At 38.6% G+C, this 22727-nt stretch overlaps 1 protein-coding gene across 1 annotated transcript in view; it reads right to left on the reverse strand.

Annotated features, from left to right (window-relative positions):
- Positions 1 to 22727, reverse strand: part of LOC139741262 (histone-lysine N-methyltransferase EHMT2-like) — a 71821-nt gene that overhangs the window by 22765 nt on the left and 26329 nt on the right. Inside the window, exons 16-23 of the mRNA XM_071651858.1 lie at positions 22256 to 22383; positions 21057 to 21095; positions 19137 to 19304; positions 14013 to 14157; positions 10984 to 11061; positions 9957 to 10159; positions 7329 to 7407; positions 6081 to 6256 (exon numbers count right to left, since the gene is read on the reverse strand). Coding sequence (XP_071507959.1) covers positions 6081 to 6256; positions 7329 to 7407; positions 9957 to 10159; positions 10984 to 11061; positions 14013 to 14157; positions 19137 to 19304; positions 21057 to 21095; positions 22256 to 22383 — 1016 coding nt within the window. The remainder of the gene's footprint in view (positions 1 to 6080; positions 6257 to 7328; positions 7408 to 9956; positions 10160 to 10983; positions 11062 to 14012; positions 14158 to 19136; positions 19305 to 21056; positions 21096 to 22255; positions 22384 to 22727) is intronic.

A 22727-nucleotide genomic window follows, 5' to 3' on the forward strand; every position in this document is an offset into this window, starting at 1 on the left:
GTGTGTGTGTGTGTGTGTGTGTGTATGCGTGTGTATAGTATGGTCAAAGCATCTACTTGCTCAATTAGCTGTGGGCAAATGCTGTTCACTTTAAACACTCCTGCTTGACATAGTCGAATACGTTGTGACGACCTGCCAATGGAATCTAGCTGACATTTTTTTTTTTTTTTGAACGTAGTGACCTTTGCAGAAAGTGTCAAATCTGACAGGTCAGTGCAGGTGTGCCAATGGGACGGACAAGGGAGGAATTCTCCGCCTCGGTCAGTCACATGGTTGAAAAGCGACAGAAACTCTTTGCTGCACAAGCCATGTGAATATTGCTTTGTCACTTTCCACAAAGGGTCCTTCATTTCCACACGTTAGAGAGGCAAGGCACAGCACTTTTTGGGTTAAGATTTGCACTTGATTTGAATCAATGGTTCCGCTAATTTTATGGGCAATCACAAGTGTCATGACAGGCTACACAATGTATTTCAAATGCTACAAAATGAATAAGGTTTCTTCCCTACTATACTGCACTCACAAGCTACATAGTGCATACAATACTTACTGCAATAACACACCTCTAAAATTCACTTATTTCAAAAGCATGTTATTGTCTTTTTGACTTCATATTTTTCAAAGAGCAAAGAGTGTAGTGACATCAAACACAGCTGGGGGTATTTTCTTCATGACACACAGAGACCAAGAAAATATTTATAAATATTTATTTGAAATAATGAATATTAGAAATACTCTCAAACTAATTTTTTTTTCATCATATTTACATATTCAAGACTACATTTATTTTCTCTCTCAAAAATATGATAGCCCTACATGTTACAAGTGCTGAGAACTTTCCAACTGGCAACCCAAGGCACTGTCTGGTTAAAGCAATGTAAAAAAAACCTTACAATTTTGTGATATTTTCATTAAAAGTCCAATTAAACAACACTACTGCTGTTCTGTTCATCAATTCAGGTTTTTTTTTGGTGTTTTTTTTTGGGTCTACTCATCAACAATCAATGTAAACACAATGTGGAATTGCACTCAAAATGAATACAGCTTGATGCTGTCAGAAAAGACTAGGTGTACAATCAATAATACAAGTTCTCGTGCTATACTGTAATGATGATCCAAATAGATTTTCTACTCCTATAAAACATAAGAAATGGAAAAAGATTTCCATATCATAGCGATGGTGTACTACTGCAGTTTGTTGGACAAAAAAAAAAGTAAGCACAGGGAAAAAATATAAAAGACAAAATAAAACACAATAACACAAGAAGATATCTAAAATACAGAGCATGAAAAAAAAAAAAGTGACTTGATGTACAATGTAAGTTCGTAACTAGTTGAGGCTGGAATTGCCATATGCCGTGCAGACATCAGTATTATTTCCCCCTACATTATTGTGAACAGAAGCTGCAGATGCTTCACAATCACCACAAATTTATGCATTGAAAAGTAAAACTGAGGCTTTAGCAGCTTAGGTAACCATGGCAACCTTTAATATGCGAATTTCAGATTTTTCTCTCCCGCTGGCTATGCGAGAGGAGCTTCTCCGTCCAGCATAGATCTGAATGCAGAGTACACAATTTGCATTTGCTTCCCTGTAAAGTCGTGCATTAAGTGTCTGGAAAAAAAAAAAGGGGGACAAAAACCTGAACAAAAACAAAATGAAAATATAAAGAACTTGGGCAGATATGCACAGGTTTGAAGATGTACATAAACCATGCTAGTTTCTTGGGAGTAAAAGGGGTAAGGAATGATCTAGATTCACATGTTCACTGCTACCCCCACTAATACCAGCCTCTTTGACTGCCTGCCTTGCTTGATGGAAATTCTTCTCAGTTTTTAGTTTACTAGTATTTGACAGAAGAAATGGGGGAAGGATGCCATCTGTAAAGACTTATGAAGGAGGATTAAAGGCTATCAGGCTATCCTCATTAAAAGTTATTATCCAAGGTTTCCTTTAAGTACGCGGACCCAATAACCCCCCCCCCCCCCCCCGAAAAAAAAAAGAAGAAGAAGAAAAAAAAAAGAAGGTTAGTATAGAATAGCCAGAGGCTTATGCAAGGGATATTATAGGGTTGGGGAGGGGAAAGGTAGACTTTCTAGATTAGACTTTCTAGAGGGTTGGGGTAGGAATAGGGAAGGATTGGTTACTACGACAATGACTTTAAGAAAAGCTGAAAAAATAAAACCTACCATAGACCTGCTTCTTTTCATCTTTTTTTTTTTTTTTGAAAGGGGGTTGCCAATATAATAATGTATGCTCTGTCATCTTTGAGGAGCTCATCTAAAACTATACACTCTTTCAATAGACTCATGTAACATTCAAATTTATTCAAATCTCTATGAGAATTGAGCAGCTCCTCTTTAGGTCTGAAGAGCGGAAAACCCCTTCATTTGAAAACACAAGTAAACCAGTCTAGGTTAGATGCTGAAATTGGAACCGAACTCTCTAATGAGTCAACTTTTTACGACAAACGAGTCAACTTTTGAGGACAAGGTAAAAAAAAAAATACAAGAATTTCAACACATTGGTGACAGAGGTTGGAACCTGGACCCAAAGATGTGATACAAACCTAATTACAATTTCAGATTATGCCTTGTAGGGAAAGTGCCCAAATAAATAAATTTTTGGGAGTCATCGCTGGTAAATTACAGCCAAGGGTCTTTAAAACATGCTAACAAAGATCATACACAAAAATCATTTCACTGATTTCTTCACTCCAGTACGCAACATGTTGTAACCACCCACGCTAAAGTACATACAAATCTTTAATGAAGGGAAATTGCACACGTTGCAATTTGATTAGGACAGGGGCTGCATATTTGCATGAGGTATTATTCAATTTTTTGGGTTGCCACTTTAGACTGATAAAAGATATCTCAAACACAAGTGATTGTACAACACCACCTGCTCCTTCTGAAATTTTACCCTTTTTGGAGCTTGTGGTAGTAATGAGATAATGATATAAATTTAGCAAAAAGTACATACCTGATAGTGAAGATCAAATGACTGCTTAAATTGAGTATCACCCTACAGAGTGACTATGAAACATTAACAAATCAGTACATATCCTTCCTTCTGAAATATCTCTGAATAATTGGTCTCTCATTCATAGAAAGCTGCAATTAAGTGCAGAGACATTTTAATCTTGATCTTCACTGGTATTAATTGGTGAAAAATTGACACTAGAGTCATCCATTCATGGCATACCACCATCCTTTCATACAGATGGTTTTTAGCAACACTGGAAAGGTTGAACATATTCACTCCTATACAGTGTATCTATTTCCTAATATCCATCACATCTCATCATGTTGTTTGTTGAAAACAACGAAGAATCTTAACTTGGACAGAATTTGAGGTGTAAAGTCCTGGTTGCATAAGGTACACGTACAAGAGTTGTAGTCATGTCATCTATCTTGAAACTAGAGGTAATGTGTAGATGACAGAAATTTCGAAACTGTAGCAATACAGATGAGATGGCAGTCCTTGTTGTAGCAGGTACCTCAGTAATGTCAAGTTTATACTACCATTATGAGAACCACCATCACTATCACCATTATCACCACTACCACTGCCATCTTTTTTTTTTTTTTTTTTTTTTTTTTTAAACCATGACCATCATCACAATCTTTACTGTCATTGTTGTAAACATTAATGACCTTGCTAAAAAGGTGCTACATAAACTTTTTCATCAAAAGAGATATCCAAGTTTTCATTGCCAAAAGCAATCACATCCATGAGCCCTTATTGCCATAAATTATCATGATCAACTCACTTTCTGTGATCATCAGCATATCAACTAAAATTACCTCAAAATTTGGATTTACATAAGCACTGCCATTACAACAGTGACTTTTTCCACACAGTATGTTGATTAAAGGGGTATTCCAGATGATTTTTCATAATTTCACATCATGTAGTGTATAAATCAACAGCTCCATGTATAGATTTATGGAATTTATTGTGGTTCTTGTGCAGAGAAACAATATTTTCAAGAACCTTCAACAAATTACACCGAATAAGGATGATGACATAGGAGGTTCACATATTTCAGAAATGTAGCAGTGTAATGTCATTACAATACAGCTTGCTTGTGAGTTCACCTGTGTATAATCTATGCATGCCTTCTTTTGTTTGTTCTGCTTCCTTGAGCCCCAACTCATGCATTCTTATGGTTACCCTGCAATGTCATCATCCTTATTCATTGCAATTTGTTCTAAATTTTTGAAAATATTCTTATTCTTCATCCTAATTATCATAAATTTTGAAACACTGGCCTCAGAATAACTAATTTATAGTTGTTCAAATGTAAAAATCTGAAAATCATCCAGAGGTCTCCTTTAATCTGGTCCGTTACAACCCCCCCCCCCAAAAAAAAAAAAAAAAAAAAAAAAAAAAAAAAGAATCACGTACATCAATACACCATTATCACTGCTATCATTATCATCACCGCCACAGACAAAATCATCTTTGTTGCCATAGTAATCAAAGTCTTTGTCATCATTCTCATCTCCATTGCTGGACTACCATTTACCAGGACACAATCTCTGGGAGCACTTGGAACACACACACACACACACACACACACACACATTAAAAAACAAAACAAAACAATAACAACAACTACTTCTGCTACCATGGCAACAACATCTCAGCTGATTTTGTTGCCATGGTAGCCTGCTGTCACTGTGACTCACAATAAATGCGAGTCTTCCAGGAAAAAGGCAGGCTCAGGTGGGCTGATTACTGGTGTGCATTGTGCGAGGTGGAAAGCACCGCGGCAAAAGAATAGCACTGCGACTGCTCGTGATTATCATTACTATAAACAGCACAGAACTGTGCGGGCGCAAATTGCCATGGATACATATGAATTGGAAACATGTCATCCACAAAACTTTTGCCTTGCTGAACACTTTTCTCCATAGAAGCATTCTTTGAAGGGTGAAATATGGTTTGAAGGGTGAAATATGGCATCAGAGGAAAATAACATGTGATATGCATGTATGTAAGTTAGGCATGCCAACCTTGTAAACAGTATTTTGGCATTTCCTGCAATAGACATGTGCAATTATGATTTTCAGTGAAAAAAAAATCTACAGTATTTTCCACGTTACTTTGTGTATTTCTTGGCAAAAAAACTACAAAATACGGCAAAAAAGAAAAGAAAAGAAGTGAGTTTATATCTCTGGTAGATATGTGAAGGGATTAAGTAAGAAGAGTGGAAGACTTGTGTGAAAGGGAAGCAAATGTAGCTACTCTAGGCATCATTATTTTTGTGCTGAGTAGCTCAAAATAATATTTGTGGATTACTAAATTCATGCTGCGCAATTGCTTACTCATGTTTGCATCAATGCACCAAAAAAAAAAAAACCCAGAAAATTTGATTAAAAATCGCCTTGCACGAAAGTGGATGTACTACTAGTATTTTCCAGCAGCATTTGATTAAAGTGTACACGCAAACGATCAATTTGAACATATGGCTTGCATACAAAAGCAGGAAAAGATTTTGGTAGCACTCCACAATGACAAAATAATAACTTTGAGAATGACATACACAGACACAGACACAGACACATACAGACACACACACACAGACAGACAGACAGACAGACAGACACACACACACACAAATGACACTCTTGAACATTGGTGGAGTTGGTGTAAAGACTTGGTGTTGAAGAGACGCCAAATTTATCGCAGAAATACATTGTAGTTCAAAGAAAGACTAAAGAACCGGACACATGAGGGCCCGAATTCACAAAGGTGGTACAGTCATTGTCCATGGTTTAAACCATGGACAAACGTATGGGGCGCCAAGTGTCGCGTGACCTATTTTGTTACGTATACTGTAATGACTGATTTCGTAACGAAATAGGCCATGCGGCACTTGGTGCCCCATACAAAACTACGGTCTTTGTCCATGGTTTAAACCACGGACAAAGATTTTACCGCCTTCGTGAATTCGGGCCAAGGAGGTTAGTTAGAAAAATTTAGCCCAGTATGATTGACAGGTGAAATAGATGAGACACTGACAGATGTGTGGACCATTATGATGTCACAAAGTTCAGGGGTCACTCACCCTAACTCCTCGTAGGCCCGGATGTCTCGCGAGGCAAAGAACGCGATGCGCGGGAACCGCAGGTCCTGGTGGTCGACGAACACCCTGACCGGGACAATGTTGGGCTCGCAGCGGTGGTTGATGAATCGACTGACGTTGCCATAGAAACGTGCATCTATACAATATACATCTCCCTCCTGAAGAAAAACAAAACAAAACAAAACAATCAAATAATGCAGTACAAATTATTTAGAAACATGATTATATTGGCTACAGTCAATCATTATCATTTTTGGGGGCATATTAATCATGACATATGCTTATTCTTACATGCATACAACTTGAGAACAAGTCAGATGTGACTCTTCATCTCAAAATCAGCAAGTCGCCAGACAAGGATTTTTAGTTAAGAGCAGATTCTAAAAGAGCAGACTCTAAGCTTTAAGATGATGTATAACTCAATACAAATGGACTTCCCTATTAAACCTATCTGAATAATAATGGAAAGAACATACACACTGTTGGAAAGTGTGTACTGAGAAAGAAAGAGGCTTTGAAGTTTAGGGTCTATTCAAATACTTAATCTCCCCAGCCTGCACTTTTGGCAATGAATGGGACAAAAACCACGATGTAAAACTTTCAAACCATTGTAGCACCCACAATGAAGGGATTATTAGATTAAGCTGAAATCGTCCACACTCATTAAGCACATTCTATTCATGGCCAATACTAATAATCAAAGCAGTGGCATGATCGTTTCAAAAGTTATTTAGAGCTGAGAGTGAAGAGTGTATGAAGGGTTGTAAGAAATGAAGGGACCCATTAGATATGCGCAGTCACACAATTCTACAAAACTCAGTCAGGTTGAGAAGCACACTTCTATCTAGGCAAAGTGTATATTAACACAGGAGCAAAAAGCATACCAAAGGTTCTAAGCTCAAAGATAAGAGAACTGGCAGACATTTCAAAATTTATGAGTTGCATACATGTGCCAAGAAAAGAATTTCAAGATACTTAACTAATGTCCTTTTTCAAAGCGTCATCATTCAGAAGTCTTCACAAATTTTCAGATGATCATCGCAAAAAATCAAAGTAATCTCAGTAAAATCAGAAGAGAATTCAAAGATGGTGGATTGGCAACAGCCCTACAGTAAAATTGTGAACATACAGCCCATATTACAAAACTCTGATTAGTAGTACACTTTATAGTAGCATTTTATGCTTCTAACGCTGAGGAAAACATAAAAATGAGCAAGATGAAGAGTTTACCCTGTTGTCTAGGTCAAAGAGGTAGGAGTCATCCTGTCTCTGGTCAGCATCAGCATCTGACAGCAGCTCACCGGCATACCTGGGCAAGAAATAATACAGTGGACTCCTGTTATCATGATGTCCTTAGGGCCAGCAGCTTTCTTTTTGTTATATTAAAATTTTGTTAAAACAGAACAGATAAACAATAGAAAAACATAGAGCAGATAATGATGCAGCCTAAAATTTTACTACATTGTAATTGGAATTTTGCTATAACCGTGTTTGTCTGAATGGGAGTACGCTGTATAGGAAGGTTCCATGACATTTGCTCCTGCAACGACTGTTCCACGAAATATCTGCACGCTAAACCAAACATAGCTTCTACCCACAAACATTTATAACCCTAATCCTAACCCTCACATCAAACTTAATCTAAAACCCTACCACAACCCTAACCCTAAGTCCTCAAAGAAAATAAGAAGAGAGCAATTGGGACAGGAGCAAATGCTGTGTCACCATATAGGAGTTTACCAGGGTCACATGAGGGCGACAAACATCTCATGCCGTGACAATGTGTACAGAGGAATCGGCATGATCAGTTGAGAAGAAGAAGGGCAACTGGAACAGAGAGAAAGAGGCTGGTGGCATTAAAACCCTTCTGCTTTTCACCCTATACAAAGGTTGTATGAGGATGTGATAAGAAACTACACCACAAAGATGGTGGAAGGGGAAGAATTAGCCATTCTCAACAAACACATCTTTTCATTGATTGATTGATTGATTGATTGATTGATTGATTGATTGATTGATTGATTGGATGATTGATTGATTGATTGATTGATTGATTGATTGATTGATTGATTGATTGATTGATTGATTGATTGATTGATTGATTGTTGATGGATGGATGGATGGATGGATGGATAGATGGATGGATGGATGGATGGATGGATGGATGGATGTTGAGAGCAAAAAATGGAAAACAATTTTGCCCTCTGTTCAAAGTTTGTGGTTATTCTATGTTGGGCTCAAAAGTCTGCTGTGGCAGTATGTTGAAGAGCCCTCTGCTGCCATAGCTCTAGGTCGTTGGCCCCTTGAATGAGCATTCTTGTAAAGACTACAGGTTTCAAACATGCTGCACACACAAAATGAAACTACTCTTGGAGAAAGTGCTCAGACCATAGGGGACATATATCATTTACTGTAAAACGAGGAATGTTCGCGTGCATTTTGATTTTGCGAGCGGTAACTTTTGCGAAATTAAAATGCACGCGAAAGTTTTTGCCTACACAATATACATTGGATGCCGGTGGCACGTCGTGAAAATTTCATGCTGTGAGAAAGGCCGTCAGCTCCAATTCGCTAAATTTTCATGCCGTGAATATATCCTATTTCACAGTATACAAACTTGCAGGTAACTGTAGCAACAAGGTGTTTTACAATGTTTTAATTAGTGTTGTATTTCTACTTCTTTCCTTACTTCTGTTATGGCCATAAAAAAAATCATTTTTCATTCTGGGTATCTTATCACATTTTCTTTTAAGACGAGTGTGAATTTGAAATAGTTTTTGCAATTATTTCTTGGCGTGGATTGTGAGGTAACAAACCAGTAATGATGCAGTCTGCCTCATGATTGTGTCCACTGAGACTTCCATTGGACGTAAAGCCTTTATTTTTCCACCGAGAGACATCGCGTTTTTGGTCTGTCACACCGACAGACGGGACACAAACCAGAAACAAACCGGAAATGACAAACACATCGAAAGACTGGGGGGAGAGAATCTAGCGGTCGTCGCATGACGGGATGATAAATGGGCATAATGCCCCATTGACTGGCAAGATTTTGATTAAAATTTGGAGAGCGACAAGGTACCTAGTAGACAGAGAGAGAGAGCAGGTGAGGGGAGGGGATGTAGGACCTGCAATGGGTCATGAGACCAATTCTCGACCATTGGTGCCATAAATCTTCCACACAGGCTGTTAAACTCAAGGTGATAACACTAGCTGCATTACTCCTGGTGTTTGAACATGACAATTGAACAGTATCACCTGGATACCTCAGACACAGGTGGACTTTCCCTAAATCAAGTTTATTGATCTTATTTTGTATCAAACTTCATGCATTTTGCATGACTGATGGAATCGAGTCTCATTTCCCTGCCCCCTTCTTACATGATACAAACAAGAAAAGGCTGTTACACTTAGGGATGCCAAATGGGTCTTAACGACGGTGCTGAAATTCAGTTCAAAACAGAAAATTTTTTGGTACTTCAAAGGGATATTTCACAAATTGGATTTTTTTTTGAAATTTATATTACATACCTAGCACAAATACTACCCTCTCACTTTGTTAACATTTTTTTCAAGACATTATTTTGAAATATTTACAGAAATGTTATCATCCAAGAACTTATGAACAAGGGATATCTATTGAGAATGGCCCAAGCAAGAAAAATAAAATGCTCAAAATATTCCACTTCATTAAATCTGCAGTATTTCCCAGTCCTTCTGCCCATTTAATGTGAAGATGAAGTAATTGTTATCATATCCTTATAATGACATGGCTTCAAACGTAACACTGATTATCGAATTAATGAGTTAATGGATCCCTGTGCAATTCAAGTGCACAGATGGCACTGTCAAACTCACTCGCAGATGAAGGACCCTCTGGGCACGTCCTGCATGGTGCGCACGGCCCAGCCCATGGACGGGGTGCGGAACACCTGCATGTGTTGACGCAGGCCGTTCTGCACCACCCGGTTACGGCAGTTTCTCCAGCAGCGACACGCCCGGTTACACTCAAAGATCATCGGCGGCTCCTGGTAGTTGAAGTCCGGCATCAACCTTCCGTCCTGAGGAGAGCCAACGACCAGAGCTTGTTATCTGTCTCTTTTATAAACACTCTGCTTCATTAACAATGAACAGCAGACGAACTAATCAACTTGCTCCATGACCGCTCAATTCATTTCAAATCTGATTTCATGGTTCCATTTCTGAAAATTTGTTTTGTTTGCATGAATACGTACAACATATTGATACATGCATAGAATACATACATAAAGACACAAGTATAGCATAGATACATAGTGAGGATCTAAGAACTGAATTATTGGTTCATTATTGAAGTTCATATGATCAAACAGAAATAAGTTTTCATCCACTAGCTATGTCAATCCATCCATTACACATGATACATAATTTGATCGACTGCCAGCGTTTCCACTAGCTCCTGACTTGCTCTAATCTATATATAAAAGAAAGATCTAATCGGAGGGAAGTAAGGCAGGTAGCGAATGGTGCCTTTGCTACACAATTAACTTCATCACAGCTTCTACAGAATTCTCCTGTTGTATGCTAACACACAGCTACTACTGCCCAAATGCAAGCCAATTCACTGCCAGTCATGATGCCCAAAAATGCTCTAAAATAAGTGAAAAACAGGTCTCCAACCACGTATGCTTTACATGGGCCATAGTAAAGGCAAGTTGTTTTAGTTATCATAAACGTACACTCCTAAGCAAGCCTGCCCGAGAGAGGTTGAGCATTCGCAAATTATGCAGACTTGATTAATATTGAATATCCATGGTCAGTTCTGGTTGCTTTAATGGGCTGGCAGTCTGACCTGCACAGTGTTGCCATTTTCAGGGTCCAGCTGTCGCCGTCCGACCGTTCTTACCTTGTCATACCAGCACCTGACACTGCTGCGACTGCAGGCACAGGCCTCGCTGAAACAATCATCCTCACAGTTACAACCCTGCAGCGTTAGAACGAGGGAAGATGACAAATCGTTTAAAGATATGGTGTAGTATTGGTGGAGTTGAGAACTTTTTTACGAGATACTAGGAAACTCCATACCATTCTAAGAGAAATTCAAAGTTTGTTTTATAAAAATCAGTCTTGAAATGGTAGAAATATTCAAGAACAAAGTAAAACTATGCGATCCTACTGAAAGGCGGGTCTCATCTTTTATTAGAATCACTTTGTTTTGGATATGTCAGTCATTTCAAAACCGATTTTCATCAAATAGACCTTGAATTCTTATTCCACGCTCTTTATATTTCATAAGAGATTTCTCATTATCTTACCAAGGAATCTTAGAGACCTGAAGTTAGGTCTCAACCAAAACTATACCATCCCTTTAACCTTACATGTGCTTCTCTTAAATGTGGCACACACACTGGAGTGCTTTGTTTGCTAATTAGCACAAAGAACAGAGATTACATATTCAACCTCCTAATCCTTATTGTGATACATTAGCCTTCCTGTTAATAGTAGACTGAGGCACACTGTTACACCTGAGTGGACATGGTTCCTTTACAGCCAGGCCAATTTTGAAGGGATTAAAAGTTTGGCAAGTTAAGCTCAGTGTCTGGGCACATAAAGGGTGAAGCATGTGTCATTGCATCAGTTGCAGGCATGGCACCATGAGAGTAAGAAGTGCCTCCCCTAACTGGTTCTGAAATGTATGACATTGAAAGGACTAAATACATTTGAAATATTCTGTTTTTTCCCCCTTTTCAGCACAGGATGCATCCCAGAAATGAATAAGAATGTCATGATATCATGAACATTCTTCCATGTCTAAACTGCATACTTACTGCTATATAGCCACTAGTTCAATGAGTGTCACCATTCCATCAACCGCAACTATGAAGAGCATATGATTGTAGTGATTGTGCTTTTGTGAAAATCTTACTTTTTTTTAAATTTATAACTTCATGTGAAGTTTTTGAATGTACAAACCTATCTCAAAGCACGATATCATTAAGATCGCATGCATTCACTTCTCAAAGAATGCTGATATGACTTAACAGTTTCTTAACCCACTGATCGGACTGATTTTGCTACAACACGTATTTCCCATAGACACCTGCCCGAGTATACTCGGGACTCGTCCTCAACAGGTTAATAACCTACTCAGTAGCCAGCCCATACATGAATGCAAAAATATGTCGAGTTTTTTTTTTTTAAGTAAAACTCTAAGGATTCATGAAAGAGAGAAATAAGATGCATTACAGTGTATCCATGACACTGTGGTATTTCATACTGTCGTTTCATCCATCCCATAGCACACTGTCAACACCACCAAACTCCTTAGTTAGCCCTGCCCTGTTTAAACTGTAACGCTATCTTCACACTGACGAGAGGTGGAGATTACCAATTTGTGACGATGGCATCAAGAAACCCTGGTGTTGGGTTTTGGTCAAAGACCTTTTTCGCTACTACCAAACACCTCCTTCATACGTAATCATTTCTGGGGTGGGATCAGCTTTCAAACTAACCCTTTCCCTGAATGACAGTGCCTCTCACACACTAATCATCATTGATGGTTATCATACCAATCTAATTTGATGTACTCAATACTTCTCTCCTCCTTGGTTTGTTCTAACCAGGGATGCCAACCTTGCGAATAGCACTGCAGTATTCTGAGGGCTGAAAAGGTTTGTTTTCCGTAGAAAAACAGGAATTTCAACTTTTCATACAATAGACATGTAGAGTAACACAGTCTGGGGAATACAGTATTTTCCCACAAAACCTGCGTACTTATTTTTGCCCCCCCCCCAAAAAAAAAAACGAAAACAAAAAAAAATCAAACAAAAACAAAACAAAACAAAACAAAACAAAATACACACATACACAAAAACAAAAAAAAAATACAGTACTAAATACTGCAAAAAGGGATTAGTTGGCATTACTGTTTATCTCTTTTGGAAAAATCTTATGAAACAAACAAAAAAGTAACAGCTAAGAAGTTGCAGGGATTAATCAAAGCGAAGAGTCTATGTAGATAACACTAGCTGATTTTTTTCTCTGTTTTTTCATATAGAAAAGGTTATGAGGATACTAGCAATTACAACACAAAATTTGTACAGCAAAATCATTAAAAGTGTGATTTTATTGCACCATTCTGGTACTGAGTTATTACACAACTGTAACTATTTGTGTGTGTACAAGACAGAGAGACAGGCCATATTACAATAAAGGCATAGTTTCAGGAAAAACAGAAACAAAACGTTTGGGTGATAACACTCTCTCATTCTGCAATTTGTGCTCATGATGAACAGGAGGAAGAGAATCTGATCCTCACTATTCATTTTCACACTGACATGCAAATAAAGATAGTTTAATCACTGAGAGTGGAGATTTTCCTTTTAACAGCATATAAATACAAGTTTGCTGATTTAATTGTTCATTTTTATCCAGTGCGGCTCAAAGCTGAATTTGTTTAAAAAAAAAAATGTAGTGTATCTGTTGTATCTACATAATGGATTGCTGCAGCAAATGTATGTATCAGTCTACACTTTAGACTTACATAATACCAGAAAATTTCACAGTACAAAACTGCTGATAATTGCTATTTTACAGCATGATGCCTTCACTAATTTCAACTGGCATCAAATGCATTGTGTAGGGGGAAAATGTAAGCATTTGACTTTGTGAATTTTGATTCTTTGTAAAATTTGTGAAGGTTTCATGTCGTGAAAATTGCTATTTCTACAGTATCCTTACTAGCTGTATTCATTTCCTGACACTTTCTAGTCACACATTACCAACCTCACACAGTGTCCTGAACTCAACACTTTCATAAATGCAATGACAGCAAGCAAGCATTAAGCATGATGATAGAGAACTGACCTTAAATTATTTATGCCTATTTTTGACAGAGATTATGGAAATGACTGACAGAAAGACTTTAGATCTTACCTGCATGTGCTTGATGTTCCTATCGATGTTGAGCCTGGACGTCTCGCAGTTGTCCTTGACGTACAGGAAATCTGTCGGCACGCCATCGTTGTTGACAGCATTGACCACAGGGATGGGGACATTCTCCAGGCCATGTGCTATGTCCCTGAAAAACACAAATATGCATTTCAAAATTGGTCACTTAATCTTTTCTGTACCAGGGACTTTGGACAGTGTGTACAATGCTATGAGGTTTTCCGTGCCAATCAGCACTCAAAAGCACACTCTTTTGGAATCTGCCATTAACTAAAAATCCTTGCGTGGTGACTTTTTAGTTGGTTTTGTGACGCCGGGTCACAAATGGTCTGGCATGAGTTCACATTACAGGTAGTGGAGATAAGTCCATGAAATTTCATATCTACCACAGATATTGAGAAAACAATATGTACATGTTTTCTTATCTTGTGAACAGGAAATGCAACAAACTTCATATATGGGTCAAGAAATGGACATCATGTTTTAAAACAAAACTTGCTTGCCAATCTCTGATACAGTCACTGGCTGTCTAGTCACTTTCATAGGGTACAGTTCTGTCATACAATAATTTGTATATAGCACTTTACTTGGCTGATTCTGCACTCCCACTGTACATAAACCTGCCAGAGAAGCAGAGACACACTTCATGGCATGAAATAAACATGAAAGAGCTTGGTCTATTACTTGGCTGGAATTTCTCTACAACTCTCCTACATCACTGGCATGAATGCTTCTATAAAAAAAAAGTTACACAGCTTTGACAAAACACAATGTTTTCCAAAAGTGGCAAGTTGAATTCTCAGAATAATGTAGCACACAGTGGGTTTACACCACAACACACAAGGAGTTAAAGACCCCAGTAGCATGGGAACAATTTGGAGTGGGAAGGCCGGCCTGGCTCGGATATTTTTGAGAATCCCATACATAACGCATAATATATTTGGAATTACATCATAAACATAAACATTCGACTTTGTAAAAGATATATGATACAAATAAACAAAAGAATGCATACTGGCAAAAAAGTACAAAGTTATGGTTCAGTTGAGAAAAAAAAGAACTGAGAGGTCCACTAAAAAGCAAGCTTGTATGTTGTGAACCACTCAAAAAATGAACAAACTTATGAATTACTTATTTACAAATACTTATCACAGATATAATTTACGACAGAACGGAACAAGACAGGAGAAATACAAAAGACATGACACGACTTGACAAAAAAGACGGAAAGAACGGGGAGAGAGAAAGGAAAAAAAAAAAGAGAAAGAGAATAAGAGAATGCCTACACGCTGAACTAGGGAAATGGAACAGGGGGTGATTGAGAATGTGCTTCAGAGGGCTGGTACTGCACGCAACTGTGCAGGGATTTAATGGCTATTGCATAATAATCCATGTAATCCATTACGTAATAATGAAGTCAGCAGCCGCATTTACACTTACTAACATCGCGATTTTTAAAATCGCGATATTTTGGTCCACCGTTAACACTTGCGCAAAAGCATGCGAAGTTTGAGCTTCACGAAACATCGCGATTTTTTGGTCGGTAGTGCGCATGCGTAATTTACCTCTTTTCAACACGGTAGCTGAGTGGAAGCGCGCGCTATTCTAGCTGGTTGGAATGTTGAGCCAGGGCTTTTTATCAGTGCAATGCACACATAAATTTGTGCTTCTCAAGACTGTTTACTTACGGTAAAACTATAGAGCTTGCTATATTAGATCACATACGAAGTAGGTGTGTAAAACTTCATCTACAGCTGCGGCAGCATTCAGGAGGATCATGAAATTTTGCCGATATGACAAAAGTGAGAAGTAGGACTTGGAAGTTAGGACTGGTCAGTATTTTATCAGGCGACAGCAAGAACTCACACTTGTTACATACTCCTGTATTCCACAAACAACGTATATCAAGAGCAGTACGTACGGGCACTCCCACAATCTGAATCAACGCATTTTCTGGGAGAACATGGGGTGATGATACGTGGTTGGAGAACTTCAGGTGTGCTACTAGTAGTAGTTTTCACGTACTAGTTTCATCAGGGAGAGGGAGGTGACAGACCACGAGCCGATCGAGGATCGGCCGTTTAGACCTGTACACAGCTGTCTATACCGTGTACCACTCTGGCCAGTGACCGACGTACTCTCTACACGTTCCAAAGAGGGATCAGGAGCCCGCATAAACTCCCGGTGCAATCCGATACCGAAAGTCACATGATGAAAAATTGCGATATTTCTGCAGCTTGGGTTTACACTCGCTAACTTCGCCTCAAACTTCGCGATGTTTCAAAAAATCGCACTCCGGCTGGTGATTTGTCACAACAAAACTACGAAACCATCAACAGGTTACACAAGCGAGCCGCTTACATTATAGCTGGCTGTTCATGGGAAACCCCATCCGCGCAAGTGCTCAATCAGCTTAATTGGCCAACGTTACAAACATTGTATTCAAAAGCAATGGCATGCATGACATTTAAATGTGTGCACCATCTTGCACCCTTTTTACTCGCAAATAAGTTTGTTATGCATGATGCAGTAGCCCAACGCGTTACACGCAACTTGGGGCAGTGCAAACTTGAGATCCCGAGATGTAATACCGAATTTTACAGGAGATCATTTGTGTGCACAGCGGTATCTCACTGGAATAATTTGCCATTAGAGACAAGATGTTCCCCCAACTTAGGTTTGTTCAAAAGCAGATTATGATCTGTGAATCTTAAAGACACGATGTTCCCCCAACTTAGAATTGTTCAAACGGAGCCTAAGATATGTGTGTTTCATTATCGAGATTTTTTTTTTAAAAATCAATGACTAACACGGTCTTTCACAGTTTTATAGGTTGTTTGAATTGTGCAATAAATGTTATTGTTGTAGTTTTTCCCAATTCATTTCTGTTCATTTAGAAACGTTGTAGTATTTACATGTCTTTGAAATTGTTCTATAAGCGCTATATGTTTGATTTTGATTGTATTGAATGTATATAATATTTTTTTTTCTATGCCTGTTAGTAAATGTAATTCTGGAATGTTTATGTGTTGTGTTTTTAAAGGGCCCCGATGAAAACCAGCAAGTGCTGACTTGGGCTACCCTTTTTAAATATGTGAAATAAATAAATAAAAAATAAATTTTTCTGGCAATGTTTCGAGGGCGTTTGGGTGTAGTTGCGTAGCAACTTACACCCAAATGTCGCGATTTTAGAAAAATCGTGATTTTTCCAAGCAAGTGTAAATGGGCCTAGTAATCGAAAGATTGGTGGATGGATGATGAACCCTGAGGTTGATGAGATCTAACTAATAACGAAATATATTAAAGAGGATTTAACAGAAATGATTTCAACTTGCGCTTAAAAGAATGCAAAGAAGGGGAATTTTTTATTTCACAGCTTAATGAATTCCAAAATCTAGGACCGGTGTATATAAATGTACTCTGAGCTAATAAAGTTCTCAGGAGGGGCAAATGAAACTCATTAGATTGTCTAGTGGGATAATTATGAAAAAACTGATTCCGTGGAAACATTGAATTGAAAATACTGGGAAGTGCATTTGCATTGTAATTAAACATAAACATAAATTGTTGAAGTTGAAGTCTCAGAATAATGTAGCACACAGTGGGTTACACCAAAACACACAGGGAGTTAAAGGACAAGTTCACCTTCATAGACATGTGGGTTGAGTGAATGCAGCAATATTAGTAGAACATATCAGTGAGAGTTTGAGGAAAATTGGACAATCCGTTCAAAAGTTATGAATTTTTGAAGTTTCTGCTCAGTTACAGCTGGATGAGAAGACTACTATAGCTTGTGATGTCACGTGTGTACAACAATATAAAGAAAGTATAAAGAAAATTCAACGTATTTTCACTTTTCTCGCATAACAAAAGAACACTTGACTTCTCTCTTTCATAAGGCAAGGGAAATAATATTACCCTTAACATACATCAGTATCAAGTCAAAGAAACATGCACTTTATTAAAAAAATAAGTTTTGCGAAATTCTTTTTATTTTCCTTATATTGTTGTGCGCATGTGACATCATGCACTGTAGTAGTCTTCTCATCCAGCAGTGATTGTGCTGATACTTTAAAAATTCGTGACTTTTAAACCGATTGTCCTATTTTCCTCAAACTTTCACTGATCTGTTCTACTAATATTGTTGCATTCACTCAACCCACATGTCTATGAAGGTGGATTGTCCTTTACAGACCAGGTAGCATGGGAACAATTTGGAGTGGGAAGGCCGGCCTTGCTCGGATATTATCGAGAATCCCTGTGACAAATTGTGTATAGCTTTATCACTGATCTCTATGTAAGTTGACACACAGCCGAAGAATCTGGACCTGATTTGACTGTTACCGCTGAGCAGCTGCTTCGATGCACACATTTGCTGACACATGACTGATGGGAGCTATGTAAGGTTTCTAAATGTACCCTAATGGGCAGCAACTGAAGATTGGTTCAATCTAACCATCCATGCTTCCTTATGCTATCGTGTCTTTAACTCTTTATGTGCCATGGTGTAAACCCCCTGCTTGCCACATTATTCTGAGACGGAAATGTAGTCGTGCTTTGGGAAGACATTCGGGTTTCAAATCTATGTAACTTTTGTCGATTTTTGTTACCTGAACATGAACGGAGCAAGGTTATAGAGAAAATAACATGCTTTGTTTTTTATGTAAATTGTCTGACAAATCTATGCATTGCTCTTCTTTAAAATGACCAGTAGCTACATTATTGTAGAGGCATGACTTTTACACACAAAACAGTGCCAGAAACTTGGAATTTACTGGCAAATCGAGTAGGGAACACACCTTTTATAGTCATTTACCCCATTAAACGCAAACTACATGTGGCAGGAATGGAGTCATGAGAAATGCTTTCATTGTACTGCAGCAATTGGCGATTTATCAATCGGTTTGAGCGGGTTTGTGAGTTTGGCGTATGCGAAGTTGGCACACCGTCAACTGAGTCGGACGTGCAATGTGGCACATAAAGAGTTAACCCACTGAAGACTAGTCCAGAGTATACTCAGGCAGATGTCAGTGGGGAATATGTGTTATGGCAAAATCAGCCCGTCGTCAACGGGTTAAAGGTCAAAAAAATCTCCTGGCGCAGGATTACCTGGACAGTATGACCTCGGAGCGAATGTTCCTCCTCTTAATGGCCATCTTCATACGGATGTTGGCCTGGATGGCCAGATACACGTCAGACTTGGGCTTGGCACAGTCCAGCGCCAACTCACTCTCATTGTTCTTGATGGTAACGTCAGCATGGCGGACCAACAATTGCCTGTAGATGTAGGGTCAAGACAGATGTTAACAAAAACACTATCAAATAAACACTCTTCTTTCAGAAAGTATACAGACTTTCAGGAGGGCTCGACACTAACGGTGGCCCGGGGCCACCAAAAATTAAAGTCGGGCCACCAAATTTCAAAAAAAGGGCAAATTTGGTGGCCCGCCTCAGGCCACCAAAATTTTTTGAAAAGTACATCAATAAATTTGTAACTTTTTGCACCGGAAATTAGCAGTTAAATTTCTTAAGGATTGATGACAAGGACTGAATAAGTGCCTGAGAGTGAGTTTGTTGAGGTTTATTTATGAGTAGACATGTCCAACTTCCAATGCTTACTATGATAAAACTTAAATATTTGACTCATTGGAAAAACAGGACTTTTTAGGTTTTTTATTTTTTTCTCAGGCCACCAAAACTTTGAAAGTGAGGATTTTGGTGGCCCCATAGGGCCACCAAACAAAAAGGTAAGTGTGGAGCCCTGCTTTCAGTATCTCACAATTGCAAAAAAAAAAAAGTACTGGAGGGACTGTTGTCCCTTAGCAACAACAAAATTATTTGGATGCAGATGGTAACTAGTTTGATGGAGCAAGTATCTACTCTATTTTTCGTCCAATAGCCAAGCATTTATCTCAGTTTAAGAATATGTGGGGAAAAAAAAAAGCTGCTGAAAACTGCTCATCAAATAGAAGCCAGAAAGAAGAGTAACATGGAGTCAAAAAGGGCTTCAGGATTTTCTATCTGATCCCCTTTTTTGTACCTATCATTATTGTTCCTCATCATGTTTGATGTTGCCTCCCCATTCATCTTAATCCTTCAAAGGTTGCCCATTCATGAGGCCTCATCACTAGCCCTACCTCTCCTTGGTTTGTGCTCACCTCTCTCCTTTAATCCCCCCCCCCCCCATATACCTGTGTGGCTCCCTGCCTTTGACACCCAACTTTACCCCTTTTGTACTCCTTGTTCGGACTCCCTAGTCTCTCCTAGTTAGTGCTTGTGGAGTTGTTATTGTCTGTAGTCCATTCAACTGGCTGCTTACCCTTTATATCTGTCATGTTGACAAGAATCTGCTAGAACTGAAAGCTCAGGCTCCTTTTGACTCAATGTTGAAGGTGTCTGTGCTGATAAAAGCACAGTATTTATCATGGAAAAAGAAGCTGAAGCACTAAATCCTGTGCTAAATGTATGCTTATTCTTTTAATTATTTTTACTTGCCTTTTCCCAAATGGCTTCACACCAGCCCATAGGGAATATCTTTTCTTTTTTTCATTTCAAGGTTGGTGTTAATGTTAATGGTTCTACACATATGAGACCCACATTCATAGCCACAGATGGATGCAATCCCCATTCAAATCATGAACAGAAATGGCTTTCGCACTTGCCATAGTCCCCCATGGAGCAAACGTAGTACGTATGCACTCTTGACATGGCCACATACATCTCGTGTTTGACTCATCCCAGATGCCAGTGATTAATAGTGAATTAAATTGCTGTTGGACTGATCCCCTTTCACTTGCCCTTTCCATCTCACACAGGATTAGATGTCTCCATTAGTCCTAGTCATTCCCATTTTATTATCATTTTTAGTAATCAATTAAGACATTTAGGATGCAACAATAATATGTGATACCCAATGTTCAAGCTATATTTCACTCTCTTCAAAAAAAGGTCACATGATGTCAACATGACTTTTGGTGATGTTGACTGGTTTCATGGCAAATGGTAAGCACAGGTTCAAAACATACTCACATGGCGCAACCATAGTGGTTCTCCCGGGCTGATATGTGTCTGTTCAATGAAAACAAAAAATCAAAATTGCAAAAATGCACGAATGAACATGGCAACTTGGTAGTCACATACTGAACGTCCGAACTCAACAGCTTATTTATTTATTCACTTATTTGGTGGCATAACAACATATTATATCTACTCTCTCATTCTGCGGTTTGTGCACACAATGAACAATTGTGAGGAGACTCAGAGAGAATCCTCTCAGTTCATTTTCACACTGACATGCAAATAAATGGAGTATAATCCTTGAGAGTGACATAATATCAAAATGTGAGAACACCTGTGAGAGATATACGCATAACCAGGGCTCAACATTAGTGGTGGCCTAGGGCCACTAAAAATTAGTGTCCGGCCACCAAACTTTCACAAAGCATATCTTTTGGTGGTCCGATCAGGCAACCATAATTCAAATCAGATTCCTCTTTGTCATAATATATCTATGGCCAGTACATTTCTTCTTCAGGCCACCACCATTTTCAACGTAATGACTTCAGGGACCTGAATGGGCCACTAGAGAAAAAGGTTTATGTCAGGCCCTGGCATAACTATGCATTCCATACCTGAAACTTCTTTTCATCAGAATACTTTACCATTAATTATCACATTGCCTTTAGTTAAAGATATATTTTGGATATACAGAGCCTAAAGAATGTCATATTCAAAGAACAATGTATCCACTTATTTTTCCCCCGGAATGAATGTGAGATGCAACACTCACTGCAACTACTTTAAGTCAAGTGAACATAAATTTACTATCTAGATAGGCTGTAAGAATTTCTGGTAACAATTGAAATGCTCGTCAACGAGTTCAAATATTTATTGTGAATGGTTTCTCATTGAGTAAATTGTGATAAAGCACCCACTTAAATCAAGATGACAAGATATGGACACATATATTCAGGAAGATGAAAAGAAATGCGTTTTCTCTCTTACAATGCTTTACTGGAAGTCGTGTTTCTGTAGCCTGTATCTTTACACAGATGTTGTGTGACCGCTGGTAGCATAATGACAGACGCAAGGAAAGTAAATACAGTGTATGTCAATTTTTGCAAAGTTAAAATCGTGGTGGTTTTTATACTTTAGAAAATGCTCAATCCACAGATTGTAATGGAAGAGGGTGGATATATGACTGATGCATGCTGGGAAGGGAAACTCACAGGGGCGTGTCGCCGTGAACGTTGAGGGCATTGAGGTGGTTCTTGTTGTCTTTACTGTGGTTCAGGAATACCTCCATGACGTCCTGGCAGCCAGAGTAGGCCGCCCAGTGGAGACCAATGTTTTGCTCCTGCAGAGATGGGAATTAACATGGTGGTATCTTTTCAGTACATCCCATTATATGTCTTTGCATTTTCATTTTTGTTTAAAGTTCAGTTGTATCTTACTTGAACATCTGAGTTGAAAATAACACTTGATTGTTTTGTATTCTACAAACTGACCATTTGTGACCCGCTACAACAAAAGGATCCTAAAGTCGCTGACAGCTAAGCCGAGAAAATCGAGTTTGAAGTCACATCGTCAAAATCGGTAAAAACAATCGGATTTCTGTTTTTGCCATGATGTTGTAGTCTAATGTTCTGTCTATCATCTGTCAAAATTTCGAAGCTAAATGATCAAAGGAAAGGCAAGAAA

Source organism: Diadema antillarum, unplaced genomic scaffold (genome assembly GCF_040938485.1).
Source record: "Diadema antillarum isolate AM-2024a unplaced genomic scaffold, OU_Dant_1.0 seq00000912_RagTag, whole genome shotgun sequence".
In the NCBI taxonomy this organism is placed as follows: Eukaryota; Metazoa; Echinodermata; class Echinoidea; order Diadematoida; family Diadematidae; genus Diadema; species Diadema antillarum.